General features: G+C 35.5%; 1 protein-coding gene across 1 annotated transcript in view; it reads right to left on the reverse strand.

Moving 5' to 3' along the window:
• The window catches only part of CACNA2D3 (calcium voltage-gated channel auxiliary subunit alpha2delta 3), a 437,646-nt gene that overhangs the window by 299,447 nt on the left and 111,073 nt on the right, over positions 1–27,126 (reverse strand). Inside the window, exon 4 of the mRNA XM_035337879.1 lies at positions 8,028–8,087. Within this exon, the coding sequence (XP_035193770.1) occupies positions 8,028–8,087 (60 nt within the window). The remainder of the gene's footprint in view (positions 1–8,027; positions 8,088–27,126) is intronic.

Here is a 27,126-nt window from a genome sequence, read left to right on the forward strand (position 1 = left end):
AAAAAAAAAAAAAAAAAAAAAAAAAAAAAAAAAAAAACACTCTGTACATCACTTCCTCCTTGTATTACCTGATACAAACTGAATAGCCACAGATAAAGGAAAGCTAAGCCAGAGCAGCATTTCTGAACCTTGACAGGATCAAAATCCCCAGAACCATCACCCAGGGAGCAGCAGGAGCCCAGCAGCACCCCAGGCTGCCCTCGGGAAGATGCCCCGCACTGAGGGCAAGCCTGCCAGCCAGCCCAGGGGCACAAGGCTTGCAGATCACGCTGAGGGACAGTTGGCACTTTCTGCAGCAAAAAGTTAAAAGCTAGTTATAAAGCTTTTTCAGGTACAAGCTATCTTTTTTCCTAAGGGAAAGATGCTCACTAATTCAATCCAATTTCTAGGGTGCAAGTCTTGACAACTAATTCAAACTACTGCTCACTGAAAAGACCTTCTGATTCCAAATTTCTGCTTGCTATCACCACTACGCCAGACACTAAGCATTGGTGAGCCTAATTTCATCTCACATGGTCATTTCTCCTTTCCTCTGGCTCTTTATTTGCTTTCCTGATTTGTCAGAATTGGAAATTGATAGTCCCATAAACTAGAGAGCTGTTTTTAAACACGCGAGCTCTGTCTGCTCTGACAATGATAACAAGTTTCTCAGAGGTTTATGGCAATCTCAGGGAGCATATGTTTTTCAAGAACATTGGGATATTTTCCCCTATTGCTATGCAGCGTTCCTCCCTTACTTCCTATGCATACTCATTCTGCCAAAGTTCTCTGAAACCCATTTTTTATGTGTATTTGAACCTTACCCACACATTCTCTGAGGGCTTCTTTTGTTTTATAATGAAGCTTATGTCAGACAGCTTATTACTGTTTATATAATTGCCTAGCCTGACACCAAAGAGGGTGGAAAAAAGTTTTATTAAAAAGAAAATGCTGAAAATGGTTTCTCCATTTTAGCCTCACTGTAAGCTAAGGTAATGGCTTTTGAGAGGCTTACAAAAAGATTACTATCAGTACTCTTAAACCACAAAGAAATTAACACTTCACAGCTTTGCCTCTATATGTTACTTACTTGTTTCTCCTTCTCCAGCCTTCTTTCCAGCACTTTACAGTCTTGTGACACCTACCTCTTCTAGACTACTGATGCTGCTTTCTTCTGCACCCTCCCCAGTCTTCCTCTCCCAAGCCACACTTTCCTCTTGCTTCCCTTCAGCTTTCTGCTCCTTCTCCCATGGCCCACCCAGAGCCACAGAGCTGGGGCCAGGCAGGTGCTCCACTTCCCAAACGGCAGCCTGTCTTGAAATGCAGGGACAGTTGCTGCCTTCTCAGCTGCAAGCTGTGGCCTGTACAGATCCCATGCTATTTTCACCCTATGGAAAGGCAATCACACTGGCAGAAGCTGTTCTGGTTTGAGTATTTGAGGAAGGAATGTTGGGTGTGTTGAAAGAGGAAACTTTTTGAGGCCACAAGCAAAGATCTCATGTGCTTCCTCCCAGCTTAATATGACAAAATTCAACCCGATTTTAAGGTTGATATCACCACGTTAAAACTGCAGCACAAAGTATTGTCTTTTATTTTCTGCTTAAAGTTCATTTCCTTTTTTTTTTTTTTTCTTTTCCCAGTCCTTGAAAGTGAACATATCTGTTTAATTTGACTGTTTCTGTTACCTCTTTATCCTTTCACATGTACAATACTGACTTAATGCTCTATTGGAATAAGAGAATTGCCTTGCAAAAAAATAATAATAATAAATAAATAAATAAATAAAATAAAATAAAAAAAATAAAAAATAAAAGAGCATTCAATGCTGCAAACACTGAGTTTTTCACTATTCTAATGAAAACTTCTCCTTTACTTCTACCTCAACCTGCGAATTTATGTGAATACGCAAGAATTTCAGCTTTTATTTCTCTTTAACATGTCTCTAATTCTTATAGATGCTTACAAAAAGCATAAAAAAGCAACCTGGAAACACTTAACGGTTTGAGCATGGGAAAGGAAGATCTGTACATATGTATTATATGTGCGTAATACTTTCTGTTCGATCTTGTTATTGCTGTTAGTCCTGATGTGTGATTCTTCCTGGTTTTGGAAAATAAATTTCTCTTTTGCAGAATTGCACCAGAGGGGAAAAGACTTATGCTGCAGCACAGATCCATGTCCTGAACCAAGCAGAAGAGAGACTCCCACGAGGGCCTCAGAGCAAAGCAACAGCCCCATCCATCAGTTGTTTTCTTAGCAGAGTGTCTCACAATCTTCTGTTGCAATTGTTTCACATCATATATATAATTTAATGTTCACTAGAGAAGCAGCTTGAACAGGCCCCCTATCCTCACTGAGTGCCCCACCTGTGTGACTACAATTTGTCCTGAATCAGAGGTTTCTGTTGCTCAGAAAAAGCTTTGGGATAGCTCAGTGTTTAAGCGGAGAAGTTGAAATTTTGAAAACGCTCTGGGGATGAGAAAGCTATTTCCTTCTCATTTCTGGTAGCAAGCAAACACAGTAAAGGGACAAATAAATGCAAAAGGAACAATGTCAGGGAGACTAAAGGAACTGCTCAGTCGTACTGTTCTTTGGGAATTCTATGGCTCAGCTTTCTGTAATAATGTAAAGCAGATATCATCAGGCAAGAGTACTATATTTGTATTTAATGAGTGAGATTGAACTGGTGTAACTTTCCTCAGGAGGTTACTTTGCGTGCATCAGTTCTAAAGAATCTTTCACAGAATCACAAAATCACAGAATCATCTAGGTTGGAAGAGACCTCCAAGATCACCGAGTCCAACCTCTGACCTAACACTAACACTAACCTCCATTAAACTGTATCACTATCTTTAACCAGTAACATCCAAAATTCACCAATATCTTCATAGCTCCATAGGCAATTAGCTTTTCTTCTTTTCCCTTGCCAACTTTAAGAAGTGCAAAGAGCAGACAAGCTGAAGTGCTCTCCACTGCAACAGCTTGTCCCTATAGCTGAGAATCTGCAAGACAGTTTGTGGCACTTCCACTATTAGAGCAGTTGAGAAGTCCTTGCTTTCAGCTCACAGAAATCAACATGAGTAAAACTAAACTAAGAAACTAAGAACAGCAAAAAACTTTTTGTTGTTGTTGTTTTCCTTTCAGAAAGAAGTATAGAAGCATTTTCTGGAAAAAAAAAAATATATATATATATATATATATATATATTACTTAAAGGAAACACTAAAACCAAATAAGGACACTAAACAATGATTTTTATCATTTAACAGCATCCTCTTAAGCCTTGTAGTTCACTGACACTAGTTGCTCATACTTTTATTCCACTTTTCCTATATTTTAAGCCCTCAAACTGCAGCATTATTCTTAAGATTTCAGGGCTTTGCTGTTTTTTAACCATATTCTGAACTTCCTTAAAATGCTAAGATGAATAAAATGTATAAGTTACAATAAGAATTTAATAAGATGTAGAATAAGAAGATTAATAAGATTAATAAGAATTTAATAATATGTAGAATAGCTGTTCTTAATTAGCTTTTGTTCTGACATTTTCCAGTAACTGATATGTAATTACTATCTATTCGATTAAACTTTAATTAAATACCTAAGCATTTAACAATCCATCATTATAAATTTTTGCATGGTACCATTATATTAAATAAACATTAGGTCAGAAATGAAATAAAAAAGCAGCAATTTAAGTTATACCTTTACATCTACATTTAAGCTCTACATCAAGCAGTTGAATTTCAAAATTACTAGATGACCGGTAGCTCCCCTTGAAATACACCAACGAGCTATCTAGTACCATTAACAGCTGCAGGATACGACCCAGGTGCTGTAGAGCTTACAAACCGAACATTCTGTTCCCCTGCCCTCTTTTGTTATTTTTGCTTTCTTCATGAATATTTGATGTCTCGCCTTCTGTAGACTTTCAAAAATGAAATCCCCCACTCGTTTGTTGTTTTTTTTTAAGCTATTTGCTTAATCCTCCTCAAGTCTTATGGCATAAAATCAAAATAGGTCAACCATCTTAACATAGTGGCATTTAAACCTATCTTATGTAGAAAGTAAAATTACAACAACCTGAAAACATTTAGTGTTTCACATGGTGTCAGCTATGCACTAGCCTTGATTTTATTAAAAAGGAAAAAAATGTATTTTTATTATTACATCACAAAAAGAAAACTCAGCTGGAATATACTGTAAGTGAACTAATGTACTTAATTAACATAGAAAATAAAAGACTATCCTGCAAGTGTGTATACTGAAAACATCCAGCAAGTGAACCAATAGTCATAACCAAACATTTTATGACTTTCTCCTATCATTGGTGTCAGAGATATAAAAACAGACTAGGAGTCAAATATTATAAATTTTTATTGATCCTAAATTTAGATTTTTTTTATAAGAAAAAGTGCAAGTTACTTTTACTGCTCTATTGAGCATTGGTCATACTCTAGTATCAACTCCATCGCATCCTTCTCCTGAGGTTACTGAAAACCAGAAATATAGTACTGTAACAGATCTTATCCTCACTATGTTCAGATATGCTCTATGCTGTCCTGAGAAATATCTCAGATACAGTCATATAAATAGGACAATATTGGAGAGGACTTTGGTGCTAACACAAACCACGACTGCATTTCAAGTGTGCTTTAGCACCTCAATAGTAACTGCATAACACAGGCAGCTAGGCATCATGACAGTGTATTTTCATGCAACTAAACCTGTCCTGTTTCTAATGGTTTGAGAAAATGTGGTAGGAGGACAAAGCCCGTAAATGTGTGCAGTTGTATCAGCTGCACGTACAAGTTCCTGTGTACATGACAGTTCTGGGGAAGAGTATTCCCCTTCAAAGGCTTTTCCTTAGGTCTGCACACCAGCTTCATCATGGTGTTCCACTGAATTATGACAAGGCAGTTTACATCTTCAGCAGTGTTTACCCAAACGCAAGGCAAGTAAATGATCAAGAAGTCAAATTTCAGTTAACAATAATAATAAACAATCTGAAAATTCTTTCTAATAGATTATCCCCCTTCAAGAAAATGATAATATTCTCTTTCTCCCCCCACCCCAAATATTTATCTGACATACAATATGTCAACAAAACTAAAGCGTGCTCTAGAATCCATTCAAAACTTGTAACATCCAGCACTCTTGCTGGGTCTGTGCTTGGCAGTTAGCCCCTATGGCTTTTCTCATCATGTTAAAGCTGCAAGATTTAGGACAAATGGACCATACTTTACTCCACTTTCCACAAAGGCAAGCACAGACACAGGGTCCTGTATGAAGCAGGAGTGATCATGTAAATCTGTGGAAATATTGTGACAAGACAACTTGGCATACCAATACAGATAGTAATATATCTTATATGCCCAAATACATTATTCAAATATTTATTCCACTTAACGTCTATTTGAAGAGTCTTTAGTAACACCGAATAATTTGAAACCATACCCACCAGTAAGAAAAACCCTGAACTGGGTTAAAGGTTCAAATAAGTGACTCTTAAAAGGTCATTTCCTCATAATTTGCTATAGCTGCAGGTCTTAGTTTGCATCCCTAACAGAGGAAACAAACAATTTTCCCAACCCCAGATACTGCAGGTTAATGCTTTGACATCAGCTCTCACTGGTCCATAGTTTGGTCATTACTCAAACATCCAATATATAACGCTGATGAGTTAAACATCCTATCACCTACTTTAATTTATTTCTTTCAGTTCTCTGGGAGTTTGATTTATAACTACAGGGCTGGGTTTGGTGGTGCCAATAGATTCAGCCCAGGGACAGATAGCTGAATGCTTAGATCATTATACAGTATTACAGTATATTGATTAGAATACCTATAGAATAACTAAAGACAAAACTGCTAATCTTACTGAGAAAATAACTACAAGGGACCAGGTCTAGCCTAAGCAAAAAAAATAGTTTCAGCATTTCTGAAGAGAATACAAGCAGTCTAAAAAATAAATTATTCTAGTTATTTTAAGTTAGTATTTTTGTGGTCAATAAAAATATTAATATAATTTTATTTCTTACTTTTATCATTTTTATGTACTGACACAATATTATCTGTTCTGTCCTCAAGACATAGAGGGTGATGCTGGACCAATAAAAGGTACAACTGCACTTTCTTTTTGTGTCTTCTGAATTTCCAGAATATCTGAGCACACAGAGCACAGACTGGTACTGTATCACATAACAGTAATTCTAAGCATTTAATCTTGTCTTCTACACATTGGCCAAGGCAATACAAACACCAAAAAGATTCCTCTTCAATAGCAAAATTATATATACTATATTTTATATAAACCTTCTGTCCCTCTGCACTTGAACGTATGCTATCAAATCATTCTGGCCATTATTTTACATTGAGCAGATAGTATTATGAGATTTTTGATAAAGAACAACAATCACCCTGCAAGGGTTGCAAAGGGGTCGGTGAAACCAAGATTAACAATTGATTAGCTTTAATGGACCGTGATAGTAATAAACAACAGAGCTCTACACAAAGATTTGATTGTCCTGTTAATGCTGCTGACACAAATGGCTTTTAACTGGCTTCCTGAAAGCGTTAATATTTTCGAAGCCTCAGCAAATGAAGGACTTTGTCAAAGTGAGAACTATCCTGCAGTGAAGAAACACTTGCTGTAGGTCTCAAAAAAAATGAAGAAAAAGGAAAAAAAATCTATAAAGTGTGTTTCTGATTTTTTCCAGACAAAGCTCCTATTTCTTCAAGGCAAAGTTCAAAAAATAAAATACAATACACCTCTAAAAGGCTTGAATGTAACAGATCTCTAAGGCATTTGAATACAGAAGTCAGCATTCATTGAACACAACAATAGTATGAATAATCACTTCCAATGCTCTCATTTTATATTTACTACAACTTGCAGTGACAGACCTGAGCATCACAGCCTGCTAAACTGATTTTTTTTTTTATTCTTAGCTCTGAAAATTTCACTTTTTTCTTTTTTTCTTTTTTCTTTTTTTTTTTTTTTTTCTGCAGAGAAATTGGTTACTTGTATTAACTTTTTCTTAAAAGAAAGTGGAAAATGTTTTGTGATTACTGGAAGTAACAATGGTAAATTCTGAAAACAGAACTTACAGTTCTGCGTATTCCTTAGCTGAATGTATGGGAAAGCCTGCAAGAAAAGTCTCTGTTTCCCTTAATGTTTAAGCTTAAAATTTAAATGGACACATAGCTAATATTCACAGAAAGTTTTAAAATTAATTCTAGATAGCTGAAGTCAAAGTAAACAAAACTCCCCCTAACATGCTGTTCAGGAAACCAAGGATACAGGAATTCAAAGGTAAGATGTTACTTATTTAACTATTGAGTTACTTATATCACTATAACTTTCTGTCAAATTTCCCATTATTAGGCTAGATCACTCGTTTCTTTTAAATTAATGTGTGTTTTTTTTTTTTTTGTTGTTGTTGTTGTTTGTTTGTTTAACTACATCCTTTATTTAAGCAAATATTTTTCTTTTAAACGTTTTTAGCTGTGAGCTGCCTCTTCTCTTCCTAGTTATTCCTAAAGGCAGTATATTCAGACAATAACGGTCGGGCTCTAAGGGCTTCTAGGAAAAAGAGAAAAGAAAAGAAAAAAGAGAACAGTGTCTGCTTTAGACACAGATCCGAAGGCAAACCATTTGCTCAAATCAAGGTCATGCTAATCCCATCCCCATGGGTCCTGCTCCACCTGCAAATTCAACTCTTCTACTGAACAGTTCCTTGCCAGTGCACTGTAACGATGAAACATGCTGCTAATTACTGGGTTTAAATATCTTGACCTAGGCAAACATGCAAAGAATGTAAATGAAATCTCTAAAAGAGTAAAATTCACCTGCCAGGTCTCTCAACACACACATCCTGAATGTGTAACCTGTCAAAATACTGAGCCAGCCTTCATTAATTCCATCTTCTGTAATCAGCATCCTTCTATAACTCACAGACTTGGCCTTTTACAGCAGTTCTTCACTTAAGCTATTGTATAAATCCATACTCTTATGACAAATATTGAAGAAATCTATTATTAGTTACCTGCAAATCAGCATCAAACTCATGTTTCAGGTAAGCATCTTCTGCAGCTTCAACAAGACGCTGGGAAAAAAAAAAAAAAAAAAAAGTTTGTTTTTTGAAGTAATAGATAGTATGTAGATAGTATGTTAAATCCAGGAGTTTCTTCCAGTATTACAAAAAGAAAATAATTGTTTGAGAACTGTGTAATTCATCATCTCCACATGATATCTGCTAGAATATTTCATTAATTCAGAAAAAGAAATAAATAGAAATAACCTAACCGCAGCTTACAAAATTTTCAGAAGAGATAACTACTAATTAATAAAGATAATTTGCTCATACCCTCCCCCCCCTTCCCCCCCCAAGTGCTCAGCATCCTGCAGCTCCCACTCAGATACTGATTTTAAAAAAAAAAAATCACGTAAAGAGGCTTCAACACTCTGGACTTTATTTTGCATATAGATTTCCTTTGCAAATCTTTCTTAAAATTAAAATGAGAAGTATTTCCTAATAATGCCCTTGATTGAAAGCAGCTTAAATAAAAAGGAATTTCTAAATAATAAATCAAATATGAAAGATTAGAAAAACAGATGCGAGGTTCATTTACCTAGCAGATTTAAAGTGTTGTGCATACTACTTTAACATGGTGTATAAACACAACAAGAACTGTCTGTTATTACAGAAGTAATATTTACCAAATGACAGTAATTCATTAGTATTTTTTCCTCTTAATACTCAGAATTCTCTGTTGTGTTCCTTACTACTATTATCTGAAGGACAAAATAAGGTTTGTACTAGGACACAGCTACTTGAAAATTAATTCACATGGGGGTTTGCTGCAGACATTCTCTTCTAAAAAGAGATGACATGCTTTCCAGGATGTTTTACATAGTGTTTGTTACAGCTCTGAGTATTTCAACTCTAAACGCAACTCTTCCTGTGTTTTATTTAAACTAACTGGACATTCGTTTATGTACAACATAAAATCAATCAGAGCATGAACTGTCACAGAATATTTTAATCCATCCTTATTCTTCTTCTTTTTTTTTTTTGGTATATATAGGATACTGGTATGTATATACATTTATTATTTTTTTTAATCACAAAGCAAGTGAGCTCAAGGCTCTCATTCATGAAACTTAATGGACAGTTGTGCACACTTCTGCTTCCTGTTTCAAGACTGTACACCTTTATCAAGTCTTCGGATATAAATCAAAAGGGAACCAGAATTCCTATTAATTGCTATACAATTTACTATAGCGGAAACTATGAAAATATTTCTTGTTGCCAATTCAGAGCAAATGGTTCAACAAAAAACTGAATTAAAAGCAGAGCCTCATTGGTTCCATTTACATTTACCAGGGTCTGCAGAGCAGCAGCACACCACAGCCTTTCCTCTCACATCTGTCTCATCACATGGCTTGCAAACCATTGGTCCTCTGCTTGGCTCCTGCTGCACCCTGCTCAGCAGCCCCCAGCAGGAAGGCCGTCCCACCTTTTCCTTCATTCCTTACTCCCATACCAGGGAAGCCAAACCAGAATTGAACAAAAAGGCATTCTGGCTCACCTTCCTGAAGGCAGATAAAAGTAAGCAAAGCATCATGACAGGTTGCATGAAGCCAAGTATTTCAAATAAAGTATGAAAATCTATGGAATTGTTTCAACTGCTTCTGTACTGTATGGATAGTAGCAAAAATGCACCTTGTAATTTGAAATGGAATCAAGTATTAATTTAACCCACTTTTTTTGTTTGTTTGTTTTTTGTTTTTGTTTTTTTCATCTAGAATCAAAAAAAAAGCCCGAACTATTTTGGTAGGAAAGCCTGAGAACCATGAGGATTAAACATTTGAATCATCTCTGAAGCCCATCTTTAGTGTGTTAGTGACCTGTTGATGCTGTTTTACAAATATAGACATCATACCTTAATTATGAATAAGGCATTTCATGTAACATAACTACTCTAATTCAATGCATTTCTGGAGCTGTGTACCCCTTTATATCAAAACCATGGTTGTATTACTACTCTGTGCACACGTAATACAGAAGATCATGACTGATGAGTATTTCTAAGTGAAACATAAATAAATATATAAATAAATAAAGTGAGGAAAAAGAAGAACCAAAAAAAATCTTAATACAGAAAAGAATACATGGAAAGAGAAACATTTTTTCTTACTGTGCTGAAACCCTTACTTAGTCAACAGAAGAAAAATTATGATAGTATTTCATGAGATATCAGTACCTGGTGGGCTAGAAAAATAATTCATAGTTTCTTATATAGTTTGCATCGATCTCTATGTGTTTCAATTACATTTTTGCCTCAGTGAGGTAAATTTAAACCAAGATTTATCCCTACATGTTAGAAATAGCTAGAGAAACGTAAGATGGGCAATAGTAGAAACATCTGGCAAGGAGAGCAGCACTGAAATGAAAAGTACGAATTGATACTATATTGATTTTTCATTAAAATGTCAGTTGTTGTATTTGTTCTTTAAAAAAAAAAAGTTATGTACATCTCAGCACTCTTTCAACGCAATATTCTCTATAGCAAACAGAACAACAAAAAAGTGATCTCAGCACTCTTTCAATGCAATATTCTCTATAGCAAACAGAACAACAAAAAAGTGATCTAGAGACATGTTTCCTTGGACAAGCAGACACAAATGCTTCATCCTTACAAATCTAATAGGAAAAATTAAATTTAGGTACACTGAATGTAGATAACACAAGCAGATACTATGTGTTCTATGTAATAGTCCCTAACCACAAGGTTTGCTTTAACTATCTCAGCACCATCAGAAAGGAGCCTGTGAGAAATCTGAGACAGCTACAGAAAAGGTAAACTACGAAGAAGCTGAAGTCCACAAAATCACACATTAGTGGATATACACAGATGATATCAGAATGAATTTTATTTTTTTTTTCTTCTCATGCAGAAGTCCCCAAAGGGATGAAGCATGGTAGAATAAACTCATTAAAGCTTGGGAGACAGAAACATGAAAAACACGTCATACTGCAATACTCTTTTATTTTATTTTATTTTATTTTGAGGCCAACAATAACCCTTTAAAATACTTTGATGACTGAGCAGTTATCAGGCAATGATTGCTCAACACTTTGCATGATTAGTGATTCTAATTTAATAATTTATAATGACACTCTTAATACAAATGCCAATATATTTTCATTAGAGTAAACATGCTCTAAAATCATTGCTGTAACAAATAAATGTTCACCAAGTTGTGGTTATCCTGAAGGGAGTTGTGAGGTATCTATATATTTTACTTTGAATGAATTGCCAATGCTCAGTGAGCTACTTACTGTTGGAGTTAAACCTTTTAAAACATTTTTTTTGGACCATCTAGCTCTACATGTTTGCATGTGCATGCACACAGAAGTCCAGGGCAGCATACAATCTTTGGATAAAGAACAATTTCCACATTCTATGGCAGTTCAACTGAAGCTCCCCTTGTTAAGGAACCAATCCTTGTAATTTTTCAAATATGCATAAATTTGAGAAAGATTAACTGACTTAGATAGCAGACCAAAATGCAGCATGGATACCAATAGGGCATGAACCAGGGAAGGGTACAAATCTCACACCCTCAAAAGAAATATCAAAAGAGTCACCAAAATAAAAAGCCAGTGTTGGATATTTTTAGTAGTATCACAATTAATGTAGGGAAGGCTGAGAGAAGAAATATTTTTTTCTTCTCAATAACATGAAAAAAAAATCCATCAAGCTATTTAAGATTAGGATAATTTTCTGACAAATATCTTAAGTTTGGTAAACTGATATTCCCAGATAAACTCTCATTCATGCTAGGTTGCTGTAGAGCCAACAGAAAATAGTGAATGAAACAGAATAGATAAGGGAAAAACAGAATCCAACAGAAACTGGGGTAAAATGGATCACATGGTCAAAAAGGTGAAAATAAATGAAGAGAAAAATAATTTTTAGGAAAAACAAGAAGAAAATAAATCACAGGGTATCAATTTTAGCTTCTGAGAAGATATTTACTGTTTCCATGTTTCTTGTAAGGCTTTCAGCTCATTTTTCTATAACTGTCCTTCGTTAGAATCACATTTCCAGTTAGAATAAATAAATTCACAAGCAAAACAGAGCCTGAAACAGTTTGAGTTCCTGAACCCTAGAATGTCACTGAAACATATCCATAAATGCTGCCTGATGCTATATTCTTCTCTCTCTTCAGCTATCAAATCTTGAAGAAACACATTTATATTTGATAGTTTCCTTTCTCTTTTTTGAAGGTAAACCGATTGCCACACATTAAACCAAAAATGCTGCTAGAAATTGCTCTCTTCTCAAAACCAGCTACAAATTTCAGAAAAGAGCAGAAGACTACTCTGCCTTAGTATCGATACCAAGCTGATTATGTTATGATTATTTAAGTCAATAACATTTAATAGTTTATATTCCATAATACTAATATGATAAAATTTCTTTTCAAAACAGCCAAAACTGCTATACTGGGATGTACTTAAACACAACACTATAAAGCAACAGAAAATGAAAGCTCTGCCCTCTCCATGGTTGATGCTCCTTTGATCCGTCCCAGCCTCACTGCTAACAAAGCAGCTAAGAAGCACAGATTCAGTTCTGCCTGTTAAAATGCCACCATGTCAGCTGCCCTTCTACTTGCACATTATTGCCAAACTATCTAGACTATGCCTCAACATTTCTTTCAGTACATGATATGAATCTTACCAGTTTGAGTTGTTACATCTACTCTGTGTTACGCAGTGCACAATCATCATTTTGGGTCTATAGCAATTTCATCCAGGATACTTCAGGCATGGTTCAGACAAGGGCCACTGATTCTGGCCCTGCTCTGAACAGTAGGTCATAACTATCAAAAAAATAGATAAAAAGTAGATAAAGCCATAGGAAGCTCTTCCAGGGAAAAAAAAAAAAAAAAAAAAAAAAAAAAAAAAAAAAAAAGAGCCTCAACCCAAACTATAATCTTTCATCTTTTCACCAAGGCATTAGATCTGTTGGGGTTTTACCACCCACCCAAATCTTGTATACTCCTTCACAGTTGGTTTGAGATGTGGTTTGTAGATGAAAAATAATTAAAAGCTTTATTAAAAAATTGTAAAAAGTCTAATCCCAGGAACATCCTAGGAATATAACACAAAGTTAATAATGAAAAACAACTGCATGCAGGAAGAAAAAAAAAAAAAAAGGGAACTTATATAAGCTTAAAAACCTATCTCCCAGTGTTCTTTGTATGAAATTGTAACAAGGGCTTCTCAATAAAATTCAAACAAAATTTGTAAATAAAGACAGCAGGTGGGAAAGTGAAAGAAAAGTAGTCCTTTGAAAAATGTTCTTTCTTTAACAATTTGTAACATTATTTTTTTTAATTATTATATTATCAAAAGAACAAAACTAGAAAATGTTCTGTAATGGAAAATACTGACAACTACCAAGAGTTACCCTTTTTCAGATGAAATACTTGGTGCAATTTTAATAACCTTGTTATTGATTTGACCATCAAATTTCTGATCAAAGTTTATTCAGATCAAAGTTTATAATTGAGCTGTGAATATGCCAAGAATAATTCCTAAAGGGCAGCCAGATAACTATTTAAAACACAGTTCAGCAGGTGAGTAGAGTCCTGGGAGAGAAACCACAACTTGCTTTTCAGTCAGAGTAATTTTCTTCATGGGCTCCTTTGTTAGAAGCCAAGGTTGTGCATGAGGGAGCACTCAGTAATAGATTACCAAACTTTAAAAACATTACCCATGTATCTTCCTGTGACTTCCCAATTTTGGGGTTCATTTCAGAAGTGAAAAAGGGATTTCCTTTCCAGGTAACCTGTGAGGCTACAGGTGCTTTGAAAATGTCTGAAACGGTTGAGCTGTTTGGGGGGAAAAATGAAAGAAATAAAATAAAAAATTAAATAAAAAAATAAATATATATATATATAATAAAATAAAAGATGTATTAGTTGAAGTGTGTTTAGGTAATATTCTGGCCTTGGTGCTAAATCTGCTGCAATCCCTCCTTACTTCCACCAGAGTTCTGGGGTTTGCTTCTTTCATAGTTCATTTAGCAGAGAAGGTAAAGAAACCAACAGAGAATATTTTATGGTGTCCATCAGTTCCCTATTATCTTCTATGCTTGAAAACAATATCATGTAACATGGTGATGAATGCACTGATGTGCAAACAGGCCTCTCAGTCTCACTATTTCATTGCAAATAGCTTTGCACGTGCTTGCCGTAACCAGAGAAGCAGGGTAGATATCAGAGACGAATGCTGACCTTGGAGGAATATTTGCTACCATCAGAAACACATAGATTTTTAGACAGACCAAGAACAACAGCCTTGAAATTTGGCTGTTTTTCCCCCCTCAAGATCAGGGCAGGGGTGTGAAGGGGAAAAACATTTTCTTTTCAGAAACACAGCAGCAGCTTTTATTTCCTACTCTATTCTCCTCAATTATGAGTACTTTGAAGAAAATTCTATCATTAGAATTGCTGTGGCTGTGCTTAAGACACACTGAAAATTATTAAGCCCATTATCTTGATAGAAGAAGAGATCCTACTCCTCGTGGCTTAAGAGAGATATTAATCTTGCAATTAATGTCATATCAAAACCAGACTGCTCTAGTATCAAATTCCCCTCCAACTTACCAGGCAATGCTCAGTCAAAGTGATGCATCAACACATAATCAAAGCATAAATTATAAAAAAGAAAAAATAAATTAAAAGCTTAAAATATGCAATTATTTTAAATAACTTCAATTATCCTCTTTTATTCATTCAAGACTGGTAGGTTTTCAGGTTGATCATTGTTAGAAAGTTAGCTGTTTTTTGACGCAACAAAGATTTTGGCTTGGCAAAGAGCTGGACAAACAAATGAAACTGTAAATGAATTTGTTATGATATAGTACATGAATCTCACGTGTAGCATAACAGTGGTTAAGACAATTCTGGTGTAATTAGATGCATTTCTAACTAACTAGGTTAACACTACAACTCCGTATTTAGTTATGGCATCTGGAGATTACCATGGAAGGAAGGCCGTAGATGAAGAGGTAACATTCTACTGCATTCTGCTGGGCACAAAGGTGCACAAAAACAATAAATCAAACAAAATATTACCAAATCTGTTGCTATCACGTTATGCCTAACACAGAGTAGAAAGGAATCACGTGCTAAACATGGTTTTCTTCTGTTCTTTTAATTTTGTAAGTCCCAGCCATCAAGGAATCAGTTCCACTGCAGATGCAACCTGAGGTGGTTTCAAGACTATTTAAAATTTGATGTGCCTGCCCTGAGTACTGCAGTGCCCAGATCCTTCAGCCACCTCTCCTGCACCTGAGGGCCAAGGGAAAGATTCTTCACCATTTCACACCAAAATATTTATCCAAGGTTAGATAACTCTTTTAGAAATACCTTTACGTAGCTTTTTAATTCCATTTGCAATATGAAAGCTCCATTGTAATGTTCTGTTTTCAGTTTATAATTCACAGCTGATACATTTCTCCCTCCCCCATAATTCAAAAAAGTTATAAATAATTTTTCTTTGTAAAACACCTTCCAAAATCAAGGAAAGCTGGTCTGTGTGTGTACACAAATGCACACATATAAATAAGCATCTGTGCGCACATCTCCTTCTCCCTCCCTAAGTACATCATGATTCTTACTCCTGTCCCCTACACTGATATCTCTAAAACATCTAATTCTCATGTGTAAGCCTCCACAGGTCACTCTCTTCAGCTGACTTCGTCATGGTCCTTCTAGTGCCAGGATATCTTGCTGTATTTGAGTACTGTGTCAACTTGTACAATGTCTGAGCAAAAACAGTTTGCCCTTTGCTCTGACAGCTCTCCGCACCATTGCTGGATGCTTTGCAGATATTGCTGAAAGAAGATTTGGGATAACTGTTACCATGTGAGTTCACTGAATGCAAAATTCTCTATTGGTAGGATTCATCTCGCCTAACTTCAGCTATTTCAAAGTTTATCACCTCCCTCTACAAGTTAACGAAATGTCCTCCATACGTAGAGACAGAAAACTCTGAAGAGCAGCTCATCGCATTCTAAAATAGTTGATAAGATACTGGGAAGGGAGAACTTCAGAGCTTTTCCTTCACTCTTTTCTTTAGTAGATGTGCAACTGTATACGGGTGACGTTAAGGGAGATGAATCCTACACTACATGTGCAACATAAATGAGCTAAAGAAACTCGGAAATATTCCCATGCCTACTGAATAGGGGAAGGAGCCTTGGGGTAACGCCTTGTCCTGACAGCAGTCTGGGGACTAGGAACTGTGCTGAGGTGTTTCTGCGCTACACACATGCAGAAGCGCCACGCGAATCCAACTGGCTGCTCTGTTCCCTCCTTTGGCTTCTCTCCTCACTTCTGCACTGAAGCTCAAATCCCCAGGTTAGTTCCAATTCAACTTGCAATCTGTGGTCAACTTCAACAAAATCAGTTATGATATACCGTCCTTCCAGTTGCCAACCAGACACTGACACAACAACAACAAAACTGCAAGATTTATTACTCAAAACAAAGGTCAATTTCAGAATTTACAGGGACTTATTTCCATTGCCTCACCCAGCACTCAATCAGAACACACTGAGACTTATATTCACTTTCAAACCAAGCTGTTCACAGAAAGTATTACTCTCTCTCAAGTCAGTTTGACTGTTATTGACTTTCCAGAGGGTCAGAATTTCTGTTGCTGACAAACTTAATATTAAAAATAAAATTAAATTAAATTAAAATGAGAAATCAAATTTGAACAGGTTTTTTGTTTTGTTTTGTTTCAAAAAAAAAAATAGGTGAAGTAGAATAGGTGATGAGAATGCTCTAAGCTAGATATTAAGGTTAGTATCACTGGGAAGATGTAAAGAAAGCAGTACTTCCTGAAGTAAGCTGGCAGGGACGGTCAGTTTGAAATTAGGATACAGTGAGGATATCGTATCAAGTATTCCACATCTCCTAACAACTACCCTGAGAACTAAAACAAGTATTAGTATTGTTATATTTCTACAGTTTTAGAACAAGTACTTTATGCAAGAAACTTCAGGCACTAGTACGGATGACAAAACCAAACTCACAAAAGCTAGGAAGTGCCAGAACGGAGGTGCCTTAGTTCAATTCCCAGTAACACTATGCTGTTGTTACTGATGTGATAGTGCACTGTCTTGTCCATATGATTTTGCTTGGTTAGAACACTGATAAATACTGCCTATGAACTTTTCAGCCTTAAAGAGTGATGGCAGTAGCTATCCATTTCTGTATGTACCAGCAATGGTATTTGCAATCATTCACATCAGGTTATGCAGGCACAGATTCAATTGCCCACTGAAATATACCCAACTCTACCTTCCAATAACCATAGTTTAATCCTGTTCCTTTCATATCTGACCACAACCTAAACCTACTCCTATTTCTTTCCTTTCCCTCTTCCCCCAACCTAAGTTCAGTATGTTCACATTATTTTCCCCATATTCCAATCCTGAGTTTTTTCCTACTATTTTCAACCTCTTCTCTAGCATTTACCAATTCTTGCTCCTCCTCCTTTGTACCAGCCCTGGCTTTCACACTACTAAACATGCTCTTCTTCATGACCAGTCATTTCTAGGCCCTTAACAATAACTCAGTCCTAACCCTGCCAACCTATACTTCCATTTTTCCCTGTTCTCTGGTACAATTGCATTGCCCCCACCTAGAACATCTTGTACCATACATATTTCTAAACCCCAGCACATTTCAATCCAGTTTCCTCTGTCTCCTTATACCACTTCATTAACCTCCACTCTCTTCTCCTTATCCCACTATCTTCTTAAGCCTCTCCTAAACCCATCAGACTCCTCTTGCTGCCAATCCTCCCATTTTCCAGTGCCCTCACTTGAATATAGACAAGAGATCTCTCCCCTTAAATCTCCTTAATCTCTCTTGGGTGTTTAGGAGGCACACAGACACACTGACATGCGTCAGGGTTAAGTACCTTGTTTCCAGTGCCTTCTAGTGGCTTGAGCTAAAATAGACTAAAGGTCTGACCATGTTCTTGTTCAACTATGTACTGAAAATCATAGTGCAAAGAATTTTCAGAGACTTTACTTACAGATAGATATGTTCTGATAGGTTTCTAATGGCCATATGCCTCTATGTGCAGATTTTCCAAATGATAACTTGATCCAGCTGGAACAGATTTTCAAAGAAAACCTTGTATCAAGGCCACATCCCTGCCAATTTCAAGATTTGGTTCTCAAGCATAGAAGTGTTATAAAATCTTAATGAAAAGAACATCGGAATTATTTTAGAAAGAGTAAACCAATGTATTTTGCCTGGTTTCTTTCCTGGAAACAGCTGAAGTGCAAAGATAAAATTCCAAGCATTTTTTTGTTGTTGTTCCCTGAAAGCAAGTTATTTCTTCACAGAGCGAAGACCATACTTCATCACTCTGAATACTTGACTAGCACTGTATATGCTAGCATTAATTACAAAAGCAACTTTCAGACTAAGAGATAATGTAGTCTTTTCATAATTTTGTATACTCTGGCAGCTTTGGTAAGAAAAAAAAAAAAAAAAAAAGGCTGCATTTGTGACTCTGGTCATGAATTTAATGAGCTGATTAATCCTGGGATCTTCTGCCCACGCTTGGTAAATAGCCGTTGGTACCATGTACCTGGAAAGACTTTCTCATATGCTATGAGAATTTTATATTAATGCTGAAGTCACAGAAAACTATAGGGGGAAATCCTTTTTCTAAAATGATACTTATATATAGATTTTAAAGCCTATATGTACGCACACACACCAACTGCTTCCTAGGCATATTTTATTTTTCTTTATAAGTAGTTCTTTTTGCAATAGTTTTGTTTTACTTTCTTGAGAACAGTATTAAACTATCCTTGTAATTAAATGAACATTTGCAAATTCCCAAACCCAAAGGAAATTCTGTATTGCATAGTCAAAATCTTATCTGCTTGACTTTGTAAGGGGAATGAGTTCAATTCCAGGGGGTTCTTTGTTTTTATTAAGAAAAGTCTTGTAACTCTTACTCTCCTAGTAACTAAAAGATTCCTATACTTTCACCTCTTAATTAGTTTTTATCAACTGTTCAGCATTTAATTATCATACTTAGTTTTATTTGGAAAATGAAGTAAAACATGCAACAGCACTTCATTTCCATTGTCTGACACATCTCAAGATTTTGCTATGACCCATGGAATTAATCTCACAGAATATTTCCATTTTTCTTAATATTTTTCCTCCTGATGCTTCAAGTATTTATAAATGCATTTGGGGAGCAATATTAGTCCTCACATAGCTAACTAATGTGCAGATTCAAGAAGTGACAAGACTGTAACCAAACAAAACACAAAACAAACAAAAAACCACCTTACATTTGCAGATGCAGTGAGTAAATTGTAATAATAGCTTTCCACTTAATTTGGATTATAGGACAGTAGCACACCACCACCCCAACACTACAGGCAAGGGTTCCCCCGTCAGCTGAATGACTCCCTCACATGCCACCACCACAGGCTTTTCACCACATACGCAACTACAACCAGCAACTCTGCTCCAGCCTTCAAACCCCAATACAAGGACAAAAACATCAAAATCATTAACATCATTACAAGCATTTTTAACTCCCACACTACTCCGATCCTGAGAAAGACCTTTTCCCCAACAAACAATGAAGCCCTAAAGGCCTGTAAATGCTGATGCTCCTTATCTTCTGTCTTTCCAATCTAAACTACGCATATCAAACAATAACAGAAATAAGGGACACGAAAAAGGGAAATACCCAATTAGCTCTCTGCTTCCAATACACAGATATATTTCCCATGTATTCTGTGAAGCTGTCTACACTTTGCAGGCTGAAGCCTCTGTGGACACCTTGATTTTGTGCACTGCAAAAAATCTGTAACGTACATTGGCAATAATTTGGCCACAGCCAGGTTCCTCTGGCTCAGTGTGTGGTGATGGCATGAGACTGCCTGAGGCAAACATGCAGGGTCAGCCTTAGGTGTCACCTCCACGTAACCCCACTGATGCCAGTGAAAGGGTTTTATGATAAATGACATATCTGTGCAGTGTTAGATTGTGAAATTTCTCATCCATTGATTATTACATTGGTTGGGCAATCTCTCTTGAAGACTTCTGTTTTATACTGGACTTTTAAATAGATTTTTTCATGCCCCTTTAACAGTTACCACCCATTCAAGAAAAATAAAATCAATAATAAATTGATTTACAATATCTGCCGTAAGTACATAATACTTTTGACATAAGAATAAATGAAGTATATTTTCTACAACAGAAAACATAATTGTTTTTTTGTGCATCAGGATACAAGGTTGAGTCAAATATGACGAAGTACTTAGGCTTTCATCACAGACCATGGGGGAGGGGAAACAACAACATTGAATTAAATGATAAAAACGCTTCTATGTAACACTAAAATGTTCCAGAAGGAGTTCTCAACAACTGTGTTTGTTTTCCTGTTTCTGATACCTGACAGTCCATATGAACTATAAGATCTCAATTACACAAGCAGTAATAGATAGTAATTAAAATTACAAAACATAGACAGAGCAATGACTTCTTATATCAGAAAATTTATCAGTGGTCTACTGTAACTATTGGTAGAAGATCTGAAACAAGAATTGATAGAGAAGCATTGGGTGTAAGATTCAGTATAATATGACAGTTCTTCATGTTCAAAGTACTCTACAAGCAGTACCTGAGTTTCATTATACACATCAGTGCACTGAGTAAAAAATGAGTAAGATATAGCATTGCAGTAAAATTACTCACCCAGAAGAAGCTTTTTGAGTAGTTAAGAGATCATAATTCATATTGATTTTAATAGATGAACCTGATATGATCCAATACCTACTGTCAACAAAATAATTTCTCTAAGAGGAGATATTTCCTTTTCACATTCAAAACAACATATGCAAGACAGCAATAGTTTATATTGTGCCTTATCCTTGTATGCAAGAAATTCATTTAAAGAAATGTGAGCTGTTGTCAAAATCTGTTTGAAAATTGCAAGCTGTCAATGTCTTTATCCGGCTGCTCAGGTATGAGCCAGACTGCTCAAGTATGATCAAATAACTTCTATTTGAACACTTTCTTACCACTCTCCAAACGTTCAAACAATGGATAAAAGTTCAGCTTCGCCTTACCCTTTAGAAAGGGAAAGCAGCTTTGCAGATATGAGAGAAAGGTTTCTCCCCACTCAAAGCTTATCCGCATTTTAGACAAATTCAATTTAAAGGTTGTGTTTCATGTTCTTCTCCAAAACAAGTCTTCATTAGCACGCATGGAGGTTCACCATCTCTCTCAACTATTCCAGGGAGCATGAAAGTACAGTTTGTTCAACTTAATGACCTTACTTCTCACAGTATGGTAAATTATGTCTGTTTGCATGATCCCTCTTAGTTTCCCAGAATCTTTTGTATCTGACTATGCACAGCTACCTACTAATAAGCAAAGCACTGTTTCCATTACTCAGGTGAAATGACAAGACTCTGTGCATTGTGTCATTACAGTGTGTCAAAAGTGTAGCAAATCTGAATTATACCACAGCTACCTCAAAGACCTGAAATGTGGAGTTGTCTCAGGCAAGTGCCATTCTTGGGGTTTATCATCAACACTCATAAAAATAATGAGAAATTAGATTTTAAGAGCCCTCTAAATTTTCCTCTGGCTTAGTTCCACCATACAGCAATTCCTATCCTAGTTTCTATTAGACAAAACTTTGTATTTTTTCCCCCAGACTTGCAGATTTTTCAATGTTAGAATTATTCAGTATTCCTGTAAAATCATTTCATATTTACAAAAAAGACTAAAACAGGAGATTTTGTTTCAACCTCCCTTTTCACAGTGTTGTTAAACAAAGCGTATGCTTCTGGAATTTTTCTAAACTTAGAGGTAGAAATAAAAGAACATAATGGAATTCAATTACTTGATGACATGAAAAAAAACAACTGAACAGTGACCATCACACAACAGACTTAGCCCTGGAGTTGTTTCTCAACATCTACACTATTACCAGATGCAATCATATAGTGTGTGTATAAACTTTATGTTTACAACACTCTACAGCATAGTTTCATATCTTTGAGGGGTAGATTTTTCATGACACAAATCAATAAGTGTATAAAAGTTTAGCAATTGATAAACTCCAAATGTTCCAAAATTCTTAATTCCAAAATCATATTGTTTTCCTAAATATGAATAAATATCGTTTTCCTAAAGTCTTTTTTTATATGATAAGCATCTTGTTTTCGTTCTCTTCAGACTCTTGTTAAGTTTCTGTAAGACTAACAAGAATTTTTAATAAAGGTAAGTACCATTTTCAAGGCACTATCTGTATATTATTTGATATGATACATATACATAGGATGTATAAAATTTCTATATACATATATAGAATATATAGAAACCACATATACCTCACTTGTATACAGGATGCATATATAAAGCAGACAGATTTAGAAGAGATTTATAAGAGAAAAGCTCAGTCTACCAGTAGTTCCCACTCTTCTCTCTGTGGTTCTGTATAATCTTCAGCTTACTGATCTAACATGCCAGACCATAATATCATCTCCAAAACCAAAATACTTAAAGCACTGAATACTTAAAGCACTGAGACATAAATAGTTCTTGCTCATTAGCAGTCTACTTGTGAAGTACTCTTTCCCCATCACTGCTTTCTTCCTAGCCTCATAATTTACACTGTCAAAATACTATAGCTATGTCACCCTTAAATTTTCAAATATATTTTTTCCTCTGTCTACTCAACAAGTAATTTTTATTATTTAGGGTAGGTATGGTTGCCGTATGTAATGTTTTCTAGAAATGAAACAGCACAGAAATTGGGGGACAAAGACTGCCACCTTTTGGCTATAATCTATAATAAAAAGTCTGTTTTCTTAATAATGCTCTAGTAAATATTTTACTGTATTATTTTAGTGACCTATATCCAGAAAAAAGAAAAAAAAAAAAAAAAAAAAGAACAACAACAACAAAAAAGAACAAAATACAGGGTTCAACTGAAGGCAACCTAAAAAAAATGTACCTTCAGAACTGCTATATATAGTGCAAGGTATATTCACGTAAATCTGAGAAATAAGAACTTGATTTTTTTTTTTTTTTTTTTTTTTCTGATGGTCACTATGATATTCCTAGCACACAATGTTGAATATTGCACAAGGAAATCTCATTTCCTTGAAGACAACAAGAAGGAAGACACTTTAAAAAAAAAAAAAATGTACAAGGATTGTCTTTTCTGTGCAGCACTGATTTAACCTTTGAGTAGTTCTGCTCTATTCATTAGGTCAGAAGAACTAACAGATATCATAATGCAAGTAATATATTGCCAACCCTAACTGGTATTTCCCACATTTTCAGTGCTTGATCTTGGAAATAATTTATTTATTTAATTCAAGTGTTTGGGTTATATTTTTATAGCTGACAAAGGGGTTAAAAAAAAAAAAAAAGTCCATCATATGGTTCACAGTTCCAACAGAAAGACCTTTACATTACTGTTTTGCCATCATGCTTAAAGACATGCCCAAGAATGTCCAGATGCATCCAGAAATCACATTAGTACCAATGCTAAGCATACCCTTTATTGCCTAAGGGCAAAAATAAAAAATAAATAAATAAAAATTAATATCTGGATCCAAAAGGGCTTCAGGCAACCACCTTAACTCATGACTACCACCTTGACAAAGCAAGGCAAAAGGCTTACTACAATAAAGAAATGAATAAAATGGATGAGCCTTTGGATTCTTTCTGGAAAGTGCAAAACACATAGAATTTTAGAATAGAATCACCTCCTTTACAGGCAACTTAAACATGATCAGAAACATGCACCATATGTGCAAGAAACATGCTTAGAGGTCCAAAAGAGATAAGAAATACAGAGGACAAAGATGGGTCCAAAACAAGTGACAAGGAGAGGGCTTGAGAAAACTTTAGAAAGCTTGTAACTCAGAGTGAAAAGCCAGAACATGTGCATAGCAGCAGAGAAGATGGACTACAAGTACTAATAAAGCAAGACTAATTTGTAAGGATGTCAATATGTAAAGAAATCACATTAATAAGTTAACAAATGAACACAAAAATGCAGACATTTATCTTTAAAACAAATGCAATAACAGGAAGATCAGAAGAGCATTTTACTGAGCTTCCCAATGCTGAAATTCACAAAAGCAAACAACAATCAGCCTTTTTTCCAGACAGCTGAGCCATTTGTAGAAGAATAAAATTCTGAAGAGCTTCAAGAGGCAATCAGAATACTGAGGAGTTACAAAAGCACCAGGTGTGAGTAATCTTGCCAGTGAATTATCAAGAACAAGAAAGGAAAAGGAAACCAAATACTTTATGGGTCTATCTGGTTGGTTTGAGTTTGAGGAAAATTTTCAAGCATTAAGATATATGCAAATTTTAAAATTAAAAAATATTAAAATTTACTCAATTTATAGAGAAGCAAACTGAAAATGCTGCACTGAAAATCAGTTACATTGCATCAGCAAATTGTTAAATTTGTACATTTCTCATACAAATGATAGAGAGGGTTCTTTTTGCTTTAAAACTAACAAGCTATTAAACCCAGGAACTTGAACAGAGTTCTACAGCTGATTGTAAAAAACAAAACATCTTCATAATTAATAGCTAGCTGAGCTAAGTCGAGTTGTATTGAAAACAAGGGACCAACTTCATGCCATATGGAATTTCATTGATTTCATTGAATTTCAGTGGCATAATTCCACTTTTACTAGTGAGATATATGAAAGCAGATGAAGTGTAGCAGAGCACAGCAGAGCCTGCTACCTGTCTGGCACCATAGCCATTCCGCACAGATGGAAGAGGGATATGGTACAGGCTTCCACATCACACAATCCTTTGGAGCAGTACATACTGCTTTAAGAGCATTTTGCTACCGTCTGCAGGACTTCCATGTGAGTATTGCCATGTTCCTAATGCAGACATTACACCACTTGCTGAAGAGCACACCGTTTACTGTCCTTTCATTCTCGTGTCCTGTTGGCCAAGCTTAATGTCTTTTAATATCCTTCCCTGGGTAGCATTTATCCGACTGAGAAGATCAAGAGAAACATTTTAGGACTCTTAGATATAAAGGCCAGGCATAGGGGTGTAGGACAGTATTGGTTTATTGGCAGCCTGAACATTTTTTTTATTATTACTATTATTTGTACATGCTGCCTAGGAAGATTCAGATGAATCATTATCTCCCCCCCAATGGGTGTTAGACCTGTTTAGAAAATGCTATTTAAATAAAAAATAAAAATATATAGGATGTTTCTCATGAATCTTTAAGAAGTATGAATGTTGACTAAGTCATAAACCAGTAAAACTTGCAAGGTCAATTTTATTACACAAATGTGTAGGATAAGTTGTAATTAAATCCTCAGGTTTTGGAAGTTGTGATATTGCCCTCTTCTTCAGATATTCAAGGGAGATTTCCAAAAAGGAGACCCTGAGTCCCAGGGATCTCCACAGACATATCTAGCAAAATATTTCAGTTCCTCATTACACAACATGATGATGCATAAACCTTTATATGGTAGAAAAATGGTTCAGTGCTAGTAAATATAATAACGCAACACTCCCAGATTTAGGTTAGGATGTTGCTAAATGAACTCAAATTACATTTCAATACAAAGTTCATACTAACCATCATCATGCTTAACTCTGATGAGATAAGCTACATGGAATAATAGGATAATGTCTTAACTAAACTTTACAGGTGTGCGTTGCATGTATTAACTTCTAGCATTGACAAAAACACACATCATGGGAAATTACTGTGTTCCCAGCCTGCTTTGGCAGGCCATGATCCAGAAATATATTTGATTCCTTAAGTCAAAAAGTCCAACAGTACTTTACCAGGCAATGCTTTTGAGGAATATAGCTAGGCTAGAACTGAACCAAAAAAAAAAAAAAAAAAAAAAAAAAAAAAAAAAAAAACTAATATAAGTTTTTGGAATACCCCATCTCTATTGGTAGAATATACTGGCTTAGGCTAGTCTATCCTGCATCATATACAGGTTTGTACTGTTTTTAAAGTCATTTTCTTGCCATTCTAAAAGATTGCAGAAAGAAAAAAATACCATGCCAACATATAAACAGTACTGTTGTTTCTGACTTCCACTTCTATTTTGCTTTATGTTTTCCACGGCATCAGGGGGGAAAAAAAGTAGTGTCAAAAGATATGATAATAATAAGCCACAGTGGCAGTGACAGATAACATTTTAAAGTTGAAATGCATAATTCTCTAATAACCTTGGTAGCACAGTCACCTTCCCTGAATCACTTGTACCAGGAAGAGCTACTCTTTTTGCATCCCATTACTCAGACACAGAAGCAAAGAAACAAATGACTGGTTTTGGTGGTTTGTTCTGCCTTGTTTTACTAGATCTAGAGTTAAAACTTATTTGGAAGTGCCACTTCTTCAAAATGGAAAGTATTCTTTTTCAGCTTCAACCATCACAAGGAACTTGATGGATTAAAATGAGATACCTATGTGCTTTAAGGCAGATGATTGTTTTCTGCAGGTATACTAGTAACACTGGAAAAATGTCTTTTCAGTCACCCTAACAAATTGCAATATTAAATCCCTCAGTCTGAATGTCAATTGTTATATTCAATATTGTTTATGTATGAAAATCAAACCTTGAAAAACTACATGGTTTGCTCTGCTGAGATGTCTAACTATTTACATCCCCAAAGTAGTTTGAAGTTGTTGTAGGAGTCATTCACTTCTCAGTTCATTTAACCGATTTTACACGGATTTTTTCCACCTCAGTTAATATTGCCTAAAAATATTAGAAACTGTGAAATTGTTTCACAAGAGAAAACAAATACTGGAAATATTTCCAACCAACCTGCAAACAACTATCACCTTTACATTACAACATGAAACCCTACAGTCTAAACATTTCAGATTTTGCAACCAGAAAGCATTTTGTCTATTTTGTCTTTGCACATCACTGTAGGCAAACATTTCAAAAACCTTTTATTTAAGAATTTAAAAGCAGAGGAGCCCTGTGTTTTCAAGCCATATATCATACCACGTTTTTGAA

This window comes from Oxyura jamaicensis, chromosome 12, assembly GCF_011077185.1.
Source record: "Oxyura jamaicensis isolate SHBP4307 breed ruddy duck chromosome 12, BPBGC_Ojam_1.0, whole genome shotgun sequence".
Lineage (NCBI taxonomy): Eukaryota > Metazoa > Chordata > Aves > Anseriformes > Anatidae > Oxyura > Oxyura jamaicensis.